General features: G+C 30.8%; 1 protein-coding gene across 1 annotated transcript; it reads left to right on the top strand.

Annotated features, from left to right (window-relative positions):
- The first annotated feature begins 3,388 nt into the window (after positions 1–3,388).
- Positions 3,389–4,750, top strand: LOC120134165 (dehydration-responsive element-binding protein 3-like). The gene has a single exon (XM_039150636.1). It carries the CDS (start codon positions 3,684–3,686, stop codon positions 4,452–4,454), a length of 771 nt encoding a protein of 256 aa, XP_039006567.1. The 5' UTR covers positions 3,389–3,683; the 3' UTR covers positions 4,455–4,750.
- Positions 4,751–12,257: the final 7,507 nt, after the last annotated feature.

Here is a 12,257-nt window from a genome sequence, read left to right as displayed (position 1 = left end):
TAATACATGCCTTTAACATGTATTGTACATATTTTTTTAAACATAATTTAAAAAAAAAACAAGTCTATACATATCTTCTTGCATAGTCATAATCCAATGTTTAGTATTTAATACTTCTTTGATATTATCAGGCTCTACGCATGAGATAAATGCAACATAATTACAAATATTTTTAAGAGAAGATCTAGTGGTTACTCCTTTGGATGGATCACCCAAAATTTCGCCATCCTTGACATAATTGTACTCCCTTCAGTATGTGACTTCCTTTTCCTCTAGAGTTAGATTCTTGAAGACATCTTGAGTTTCCTAATTCTTTACTTCTTTCAACGATTATTCACCAACTTCGTTTGGATTTAAGATACATGCATCGTCATCGATACAAGAATCCTTCCTCGGAAGGGGATTATCATCGAAAAACATATATTGACTCTTCTACCACTAGAGTTCTTTTATTAAAGACTCAATAAGCTTTAGAATTTAAAGAATAACCAAGAAAAATCTTTTTATTACTTTTTGCATCAAATTTATCAAGATTGTCATTTTCATTATTTAAAACAAAAAATTGCATCCAAATGATGAAAATAACTAATGTTAACTATGAAATTTTCTTTAAAATAGACCTAATCATTACTCTATTAATCACATAACAAGCGGTATTTGTGGCTTACGCCCAAAAATACTTTGGCAATTTTTTTTCACAAGCATAATCCTAGCCATTTCTTCTAAAGTTCTATTTTTCCTCTCAACAACTCCATTTTGTTGAGGGATTCTAGGGGATGAAAAATTATGGTTAATTCCTTTAAAGTTACAAAAATCACCAAAACCAATATTTTCAAATTTGGTTCCATGGTCACTCTTAACACTTAAAATAGAGTAACCTTTTTAATTTTGGATTATTTTAGAGAAAGTGATGAAATTTTCTAACGCTTCATCTTTTATACTTAAGAAAGAACCCAAGTAAACATAGAGTAGTCATCTACCAATACAAATGCATATTGTTTTCCACCCAAGCTAGTAGTTCTAATAAGCCCAAAAATATCTATATGGATCAGTTGTAATACTCTACTAGATGATACATCATTAATAGGTTTAAAGGAAGTTCTTTTGTTTTGCCTTTAGCACATGCATCACAAATTTTATCAATATCAAATTTTATTTTAGGCAAGCCTCTTACTATAATGCTTTGAACAAGATTTTGTAAAACACTCGTGCTAGCATGTCTAAGTTTCCTATGTCACAACCAACAACCATGCTCATCTTTAGCAACCCAACATATTTTTAAAATATTTCCATGTAAACATATATTAGAAATATCAATATTATCTAGCATGTCCAAGTTTCCTATGACACAACCAACAATCATACTTCTTTGTTTGTTCAAAATGTAAACAACAAGGTCATATACCTTTTGGTATATGTTGATGATATTATCATCATCGGGAATGATGCCTTTGAAGTTGAACAGGTTATCATTGATTTGAACAAAGTTTTTTTTCTTTAAAAGATTTGGGTAAACTAAATTTCTTTTTGGGTATACAGGTTACTTACTCTTCTGATAGCATTTCTCTTAGTCAACGAAAGTATGTTGAAGAGTTGTTGACTAAGGGGTTGTTTGTTTGCCTCTTAATGGAACCATTTAGCATTGAATGCTGAACGGTTCAGCATTTAGCGCGTTTGTTTCGCACCTCTGAATGATTCAGTGCTGACTGATTCAGCAAAACAATGCTGAATGATTCAGCACAGAAGTACATTCTGAATGATTCAGAGCCATTATCAAACAACATGTCACATTCAGAGCTAATTCATACAGAGCCTCTGAATCATTCATCATTTGAATCATTCAGTACTTAATCATTCTGAAGTAAACAAACATCCCCTAAGTATGATTTTAGTACTACTAAAGGGTTACCTACACCCATGGTGACTAATTGTAAGTTATCTACTAAAAGAGGGTCTCCTATTGTCAATCCCACTGAATATCAAATTATTGTGGGAGCCTTGCAGTATGTTACTATTATCAGCCCTAACATTGCTTTTGTTACTAATCGTGTTTCTCAGTTTTTGCAGTCACATGTGGATGAACATTTTCATGTTGTCAAACGAATCATGAGGTATCTTTAGGGTATTATTGATTATGTCTTAGGTTTACTAATGCTTCTCGATTGTTTATCATAGGTTTTGTGAATGTTCATTGGGGTTTCGATGTTGATGATCGACGATTAACAACTAATTTCTGTGTTTATTTTGATGGAAATCTTGTATCATGGACAACGAGGAAGCAACAAGTTGTTTCACGGTCCACTGTTGAGGTAGAGTATAAGACTGTAGTATGTGCTACCACTGAGGTTATCTTGTTATAGTCATTATTAAAAGAACTATATGTTGTGTCGGATGATAAGTTTGTGAGTTTGTGTTATAATTTGAGTGTTGTTGTTGTGTCAGCAAACCTTTGTGATGCATTTAAGCATGTTGAAATTGACTTATTTTTTGTTCGTGAGAGAGTTGCTTCTGGACAACTCATGGTGAATGAAGTTACTGCCTATGAATAGGTAGTTGATATTATGACTAAACCTTTGTCTGGTATTTATTTTTACTCGGCTCAGAGATAAATTGAAGGTTTTATCAGTTGCTATTGCTAATGTATATTGAGTATTGATAGGTGAATGTTTTATTTGCTTTTTCCTGTGATTGTGTTTTTTTCTTGCAGGGGGTCCTGTTTACTTTTGTTTTAAATGTTGTAAAACAATAGAAAGTATAGTGAATGTGAAATATATAGTTGTGCTGAGTGTTGCTAGAATGGGTTGTTTTCTCATTTGGGTTTGTTTGTGCTACACTAGCTAGTTGTTGTGTCATTACGATTGGTTGAGGTTATTAAGGTTGTTAGGGTTTCTTCAAATAATTGGTAGATGTTCTTGTTGTTGTATATATACACGGTTCTCTTTTAAAAATATTACAAGTTTTTATCAATAAAATCCATGAGAGTGTCGTCTCTATTTGTTTACTTTAACAATTAACGTCCAACTCATACTATTGTCAATTTTTTTAATGAACAAATACGAGTTCAGAACATAATTAATAGTCAAGTGATCATCATGTAATTTTTAATAATCGATGGACTCAATAAAGTAGTATTCTATAATTAGAAGACCATTTGTGTAATTTACCCTATAAATTAATATATTAATTTATGTGTTTTCTTTACCTTATGTTCAGATTATATATTATTTATTTATTTAAATTATTTTAAGATTTATATTTTGAACATAATTATAATAGAGAAAAAATATAAATAATGTTATGGACGTCTGTCTTCTTGCCTCACCACCAAGTGGCTCTTCCTCCAAAAGCCCACCAAACTCTTCATTCAGTATATATTATCAACATTGGACCGTTCAGAGCAAAGAAGAAAACGAAAACGAAGCAACTGTACTTACTTTACTTCCTATTGGCTTCTTTCCTTCTATTCTCTGCTTCACATCAAACATATTCAGGCTGCCACTCCCCAATCCCTAATCTCAATCTCTCTTCTTTCATCACTTTTCTTTCATTTTTCCTGTTTGCCAAACAGCGTCAACCCTGAACCCCCTGTTTTCGTCCAGACCCTGACTGTACTTTTCCGTAGCGGCGGCAGTGGTGGGTCAATTAGTTTAAGTCGCCGGCGGTAAGAGAGAAAAAGAAAACAAATGACTGAGCTGCAAATTTCAGAGACAGAGAGTAGCTCTAACTCCTTCTGTTCTCTTCCGTTATCACCCTCATCTCCTGGTTCAACTCATTCACATACTAGCTCAGCCCCTAACTCAACTACTACTGTGAACGTTAAACCAGAAGCCAGTTTGGATTCTAACAAGAGGAGTAAGAGACTGAGGGATTCGAGCAAGCATCCAGTATACCGTGGCGTCCGAATGCGAAGCTGGGGAAAATGGGTGTCCGAAATCCGAGAGCCACGCAAAAAATCACGCATTTGGCTCGGCACTTTCCCCACATCCGAAATGGCGGCCCGCGCTCACGATGCCGCCTCTTTAAGCATCAAAGGCGACTCAGCGATTCTCAACTTCCCTCAACTGGCCAACTCGTTACCTCGACCCGCGTCATCAGCACCCCGTGACGTCCAAGCCGCGGCAGCCAAAGCTGCCCAGATGGAACAATTTGAGTCTCCCCCATCGTCTTCCACACTGTCGTCGTCGCCATCGCTGTCGTCTTTGGTTTCTCATATGGACTTATCTTCAGGGTCGGACGAGTTAAGCGAGATAGTGGAGCTGCCAAGTCTAGGGCCGAGCTATGACTCAGTGGAGTTGAAGAATGAACTCGTGTTTATAGAGTCGGTGGATGGGTTGTTTTATCCTCCTCCATGGATTCAAAGCTTGGAAGATTGCGGGTATGCTTGCGATCAATTAGTAGTCCCAGAGAGCATTTTACAAAATGGTTTCGAAGAAAGTTTGGTATGGGAGTATTAGTGTTTTTGTGTTGTTAATGAACTCGACTTCGTATCTTTTCTCTTTGTTTTGGACCCTTTTTGCTATATTTCTTTCAAGGGTAAAAAACTAAAAACTCTTGTTTTTTGCTCTGTTTATTTGACTTTGTGTACAGTGTTTAGGATGGGAAGAAGAGGAAAGTGTCTTAAACTTTTTGGTTGGTGCAAACACGGCGTCGGGTTTAATATAATGTCCACCCGTGTATATTCTCTCAAACAAACAACTTGCCATTGGAGAATAGGAAATGGTAAAAAAAAAAAGTTTATTTATTATTGTGAAAAGAAAGGCCAGCCTGAATGGTATTGAAAAGCTGTAAATTCTCTGGTTGCCATGAGTGTTGACGGTGAAAGTTTCCCCTGTTAGAGTTGCAGTATCTATCTTACCCTTTTCTATCTAACTTCTTTAACTTTCCATTAACGTCTCTTTTGGTTAAAAAGCATAAAGCATCATCATCTCTTCTTCTTTTGGTTAAAAATAATGGGGTGCCTCCAGATTTTACCCTCGACGTTCATTATTTAATCTCTTTCTCACTCCCAACTAATTATGTTGTTGAAAGCTCAACACATTTTACGAACCGCAATAAAGGGAAGTGGATAAAGTCTTTTAAAAACAAGATACAAGGGTATCAGGATTTTTCTTGCCCGGTGTTAATAAAATTAGGATAAATTATACATTTAGTATTTGAATTATTATTTTTATTTTTTATATTAAAAATTATTTTTTTCAAAATCATAGTTTAGATATTAAATAAAATTATACAATAGATCTCATTAATTTATAGTATAATTAGGGGGGAAATTATGAGGATAGATATTGCCTCTTACCAAAGTTGAGATTTAATATTAACAATTAATTAATATAGAAAAGGAAAAGCCCACATGCTGTATTTTATATATATATATATATCATTTACGTATTGGACAATGTAACTTTTCTAGGCAACCCCAAATATTTGGTAAAATGCTATTGAAACTTGACATTTCCTTTTAAATTGATATTTGAATCTTATTTTGTTTCAATTTTATATCTAAATTTGGAGGGAAAATATATTGATATTTTTTTGATTTGATATTTTAATAATTAAATAAATTATTGAAATAATATTAATTAATTACAACGATGACGTCATTAAATCTCATGCGTTAAACTATTATTTGTGTTCTGTTTTGATACCTAAACTTTATTTTTTTTCAAAATCATACTTATCGTTTAGTTTAAGTTTCATTTTGGTACCTCATCGTTAAAAACTTAACAGTGATGTTGACGTGTCACCATAAGATAATGTCATGCATCATTAAAAAAAATAAAAAAGTCACTTTAGTCGTTCTTTTAATTTTTTAACTGCGAATACCAAATTGAAACCTAAACTAAACATTATATATGATTTTGAAAAAAAAAATAAAGTTTAAGCACTAAAATAGAACAAAAATAAGTTCCCAAACTATAGTTTAAATTAACTTTAAGTGTCTAAAGAATTTTTCGTTAAAAGTATGTGTCTAAGATTTTCTCTATTATAATTTTAGGTATCTATCCCGTAATGATCGTTAAAAATTATTGTTAATAGACATGTGTCGTATTTATATTTTTTTTAAAATTTTTATTTTAAAAAATAATAAAAATTACTTTTAAGAAAAAAATATCCTAATTCTTCTTGCAAATCCCCACCACCCGCACCCGTTGCGCGCAAATCCTCCCAGCTCACCGGCGCAAATCCCCTCTTCCCTTCCATGCGTAAAACCCTCCTTCTTCCCTACTTCATTCTTCAATCAATCGTATTTCAATGATAAATGTAGGATTATGATTAGGGATTTAGGTATTAGGTTTAAGGATTTAAGTTTAGGGATTTATGGATTTAGGGGGATTGGAACAATGATAATATAAATAATCGATAATAGAAGTCCGACAATCACTGGATGGTCGTTCGACGATGTCTTAAGTGGCAGAAAATGGTCAACGACGATTAGTATAAGATTTGGAATGAAAGATTTTAGGGTTATGATTTTTTTATAATTTCAAAAAATTTAAGGTTTTTTAATTAATAAAATTCTTAATTTTTTTAATAAAAATTCTAAATAAAAATTCAGAAAATATAATTGTGATACGTGTCACTTAACTTTTTTTTAACAGTCGTTACATTATAAACACCTAAAAATGTATCGTTAGAAACCTTATACATTTATTTTGAACTGAAATTTTTTTAAAGACCTAAAATTAATTCTAGATGCAATTTAAACAATTATTTTTGTATTAAACCCAAATTTAAAAAGAATATTATTAAAAAAAGATAATACAAAATGATACATTGACGATGGATATGAGTTGATGGGCAGCCATATCGGACACCAGAACCTTGAAGCCCCACGTGTTGTATTAAGATTTGTTTTTACTTAAAAATGATTGCTCTTCTTGGCCCCATAGGATAATGATGCTTCTCCTTACCACAACAACAACAAAAATGTTACCCTTTTGGCCATTTCTTATTATTATTTTTGTCATTTTTTCCTTTTCAAGTCCCCAGTGATTATTAAATTATTATTCAATTCATATACCATTTAAAAATGGGATTAGTAAAATAAAATTATAAAGTATGAAATTAAATGAATCACGACACTAAATATGAAAATAATTACATGTCATAAATAGTTTTGTCAAAGAGATAATAAACTTTTTTTTTGGTGCAGTTAAAATTTTTAATAAATTAAAGTTATTGCTTCGTATAATTAATGATTATTGACGAATTCATCAAATAATTTAGTAGTAAAAGAATATTTTTCTTTTTAGAAGTCTTGAATTTAAACAGTTATATATACATGATGTATATTATCAATAGATTAAGAAAAATCTAAACATGTATTACTATAATCACCTCATACTATTTAATTTTTAAAAAACAATATTTGCCACATGTTTTAATAAAAAGAGAAATTAATTTTTTACACTTATAATAGTTTATTTATTAATTGGTTAATTTTAGCTTAATATCATATATATTTATTATGAATGTAATTCTTTCAATTGAATTTTCTCCGTACACAATATTAAAATTCAATTTATTTATCTTAGCACCTTGCTTAGAGATGGACCGAATGAGTGAGATTATTGTCTCTTAAAAATTTAAAATTATCATATATTTTAAATCATTTTATATGTATTTTCAACAGAAAATATTTTTTGCCTCTTAGAATTTTATAAGCTCACATCTTTTTAAAATTTTAGAAATTTGCCCCTAACATAAAATCATGCCTACGTCCTTATCGATTACTTCTTTTTCTTTTTGATCTTTGTTTGGTCAGCACCAACACCAACATTAATGTTATTTGTCGACATGGTATTCCTTATTTTTTTCTTTCTTCTATTATATCACATATTTATTTTCCTTTTTTTTAGTTTTTAATATCTCTATCTTTATAACATATTTTTTATATCATTATCACATGTTTTCTCTCTGTTTTGGCGCATTTTTAATATATTTTATTGGTCAACTGATCATTCTTTTTTATTTTTCTTTTTCTCAATGTTGGATTTAAAAACTCATTATCAATATGACATTTAATTATTATCCTGGTGATCTTCCATGTTTTAAACCTTCATATTGGATTTGAATACGCAGTTACGTTTGTGGATAATTTACTCACGTAACTCAATTTTAATTTAGGATTGTCGATAACTTTTGATCTCTTTTCGTAGTTTGTTTATCGATACAATTGAATTTGTTCGTATCTATCTTTGTTCGAGTTTTTTTAGTTATATTTTTAATATTTTCTTTATACTATCCTTGTATGATCTAATAAAAAACAGTCAATAAAATTTTCTTATATAATCCCTGTGCCTATCTTAGGTCAATAATTATAGAAAAAAATTTAAAAACTAACTTCTTCTTCAAAAGAATTTAATTATCATCAAGATTTGATGTGTTGTACACCCCATTGGTTCCATATAATTTAGATTCTTTTTACTTATTTTATAAAAAATAATCTGCATTGAATAAGATTAGTGGAACACTTTTAGTCTTCAAACAAACTCATGCCACATAGATTGAATTTATCTAGCAGGTACCATTGGCATTAAATAGAAATCGACCTTGCTTTCTTCCCCCGAAACAACTGTGTCCAACATTTATCAAATGTAAATCATTTCAAAAACTATAAACCTCCGGTAAACGTGCCACCGGCGGGGACACCGCCGTCATTCAGACATATTTGACCTTTTGGTGACCGACTGTCGGCATCTGAATTTTTATGCGACGTGTTTTACCCCTGAACCACTGGTATTACTTGGATGGCTCTTCTGTACCCAAAGATAAACATGACAAATTTTGTAAGATAATGGTGTGGAAAAAAAATTCGTGAGATAATGTTATTAGAGAATTAGTTATTGAGATAAGGTGTTTGTTATAGGAAGAGCATTGGTCGCCAGGTGCTTTGGGCGACCAAGCCATTCGAGCGTTGGAGGTCGCCAAGTATGCCAGGCGACATATAAGGTCGTCATGTGATTTCCACCCATCCAATTCCCTCTTGCGCATGCTTCTGCTCATCCAACTTGAATTGGAGTTTAGTCGCATGCATTGTTTTTGCTTTATTCTTTTAGAAATTTAAAATCCTAATTTAGGCCATTTCTATTTTATGTTCTTCAAATACTAGGGTTAAAAAAGAAGAAATCACCCTTTAGTCCCTTTTATTTCAGCTTGTTTTCACACTTAGTTCACCATTCCTTTGTTGCTTTCTATGATGTTCGAACATGTTATACCTATTTTGCAATTCTTCATCTTTGTTTTGTTGTTCTGATCACATTTTTTATTATTTGAATCTAATGTGCTTTGTTTATTTATCTTGTATTCGATCCGAATGTCTTGCTTGTCGTTGTTTCGAATTTGGTCTAATATCTCCTATTATTTACAATTTAGTCATCGTTTTTTATTATTTTATTAATTTCGAATTATTTATATTTTTTTACATATTACTTCCATACATTGTATATTGGTGCCTTATCTTATATATAACCTATATGTATTTTCTATATAAAATATTAATTTGGTAAAGCTGAATATTCTCTACCGAGTGGGAGTGAGAGTTCATCTCAACATCCTAAAGCGATGATATATTGTAATTATCCTATACTATTTATAAAAAAATAATATTTTAAAATATATTATTAAAATACAATATACAACAAATAATATAAGTAACTATTGATTTTGTGAACCTTAAACCCTAAAATATTTTGGTTGTTGTTGAAAACCTTTATAAATTCATGATATGTTGAGGGAAATGAAAGGGGTAGAGGATGGTGATATCTACCATGATGGTGGTTACATATTTGTTTTTTTATAAGAAATTGATTGGAGGGAGAATGGTTAGGCTTTAGGGTTTTTAGCAATAGCCAAAATATTTTAGGGGTTAGGGTTTAGAATTCATAAAATCAAGAGTTGCTTATATTATTTGTTGTATATTGATTTTGTGAACCCTAAATCCTAAAATATTTTGGCTATTGCTGAAAACCTTTATAAATTTCTGGTATGTTGAGGGCAATGAAAGGGGTAAAATATTTTGGTTGTTGTTGAAAACCTTTATAAATTCATGATATGTTGAGGGAAATGAAAGGGGTAGAGGATGGTGATATCTACCATGATGGTGGTTACAGATTTGTTTTTTTTTATAAGAAATTGATTGGAGGGAGAATGGTTAGGCTTTAGGGTTTTTAGCAATAGCCAAAATATTTTAGGGGTTAGGGTTTAGAATTCAAAATCAAGAGTTGCTTATATTATTTGTTGTATATTGATTTTGTGAACCCTAAATCCTAAAATATTTTGGCTATTGCTGAAAACCTTTATAAATTTCTGGTATGTTGAGGGCAATGAAAGGGGTAGAGGATGGTGATATCTACCATGATAGTGGTTACAGATTTGTTTTTTATAAGAAGAAATTGATTGGAGGGAGAATTGTTAGGGTTTAGGGTTTTTAATAACAACCAAAATATTTTAAGGTTCATAAAATATATTTTAAAATATTATTTTTTATAAATAGTATAGGATAATTTAATCGAGTAAAAAACTCAATTTAGACTAAGTAGTACCGAAACCATGGAAACACAACCTCAAAATGGTATTGATACTACTAATAATTTATTATTAATATTTAATGATTTGATATTTAATGATTTAGTAATGATTTATTATTAATATTTAATGATTTGATATTAATGATTTAGTAATGATTAGTAATAATGAAATTATAATAATTACTAATAATGATTTAATAATGATTACTAATAATTATTTAATAATGACTAAATATTTAAATAGAATTTATTCAATTTAAATCGAATTTATAAATAGTTGAATTTATAACTAGTCGAATTTATATTTATAAATAGTCGAATTTATATTCCAACCATTATGCTTTGTCATTCCACCAGTTTGCTCTTCTATCCCACTTAGAAACGTTGACTGACAAATACTGGTATTTGACGTCATAGAGATATTAGACCAAATCCGAAACAACGACAAGCAAGACATCCGGATCGAATACAAGATAAATAAAAAAGCACATTAGATTCGAATAATAAAAAATGTGATTAGAACAACAAAACAAAGATGAAGAATTGCAAAATAGGTATAGCATGTTCGAACATCATAGAAAGCAACAAAGGAATGGTGAACTAAGTGTAAAAAAAAGCTGAAATAAAAGGGATTAAAGGGTGATTTCTTCTTTTTTAACCCTAGTATTTGAAGAACATAAAAATAGAAATGGCCTAAATTAGGATTTTAAATTTCTAAAAGAATAAAGCAAAAACAATGCATGTGACTAAACTCCAATTCACGTTTCATGAACAGCCGCATGCGCAGGAGGGAATCGGATGGGTGGGGATCACACGGCGACCTTATAGGTCGTCTGGTATACTTGGCGACCTCCAACACAGCAATTAATTCTCCAGTAACATTATCTCACGAATTGTTTTTCCACACCGTTATCTCACGAAATTTACCGATAAACGTAAAATATAATTCAATATTTATTAGATTTTATCTATTCAAATTTTGTATTTAGTTATAATATAATAATAATAATAATATGAAAATACAATTAAAGTATAATTCAAGATAAATGCAAAATGTAATGCCATATTTTATTGAATTTCTATATTAAACTCTTTTATTTGGTTTCAATATGATAATAATAAAATTATTTTCTTATGCTCAAGTAAAAAGTAATATAAAATAATAAAATATTGTGTATCTATAAATCAAAAAGTTTAAATGAAATTAAACATATAATTAAATATTTTTCGGTGGCTCTTCCTCTCCCAAATCTAACTAATATTTGTTGTTGTATAGTTTCGTGGCTCCGATCATAGCTGTAATTTGTAAGTGGAGGATACCGTAAGTTTTCCAACCCCCATGTAAGGAGGTCATCGGAGTTTCCAGGTTGATTAATCGAGATATGTACGGCCAAGATTTCTTATTGTATTTCATTCGAGATATTGGCTTGTGCTTCTTGTAAATTTCATGCTTTAAGCAAGTTCGGATCGAATTAATAGCTACCGATTTTGACGCACAATTTAACATCACCAAACTCAAGGAATGCCTGAAACTAAATTGTTTTCAACCTGAATTTGGGTGTTCGGGTTGCATTGAGCCACATTATTTGCTAAATTATTTGGGGTTTTAGAAATGTCGAAATAATACTCTTTTTTTAAATTATAACTTATGCTCAAGTCAAGTGTTCTAATATGCCGTTAGACTGCTCGTGATACGAAGAGTCCAAGACGACTATGAATGATAAGGTA

Source organism: Hibiscus syriacus, unplaced genomic scaffold (genome assembly GCF_006381635.1).
Source record: "Hibiscus syriacus cultivar Baekdansim isolate YM2019G1 unplaced genomic scaffold, ASM638163v2 tig00110597_pilon, whole genome shotgun sequence".
NCBI classification, from domain to species: Eukaryota; Viridiplantae; Streptophyta; class Magnoliopsida; order Malvales; family Malvaceae; genus Hibiscus; species Hibiscus syriacus.
This window is presented reverse-complemented; position numbering and strand designations above follow the sequence as displayed.

Coding starts and splice junctions, on each gene's coding strand:
- LOC120134165 (XM_039150636.1), top strand. CDS start 3,684: ATGACTGAGCTGCAAATTTCAGAGACAGAGAGTAGCTCTAACTCCTTC.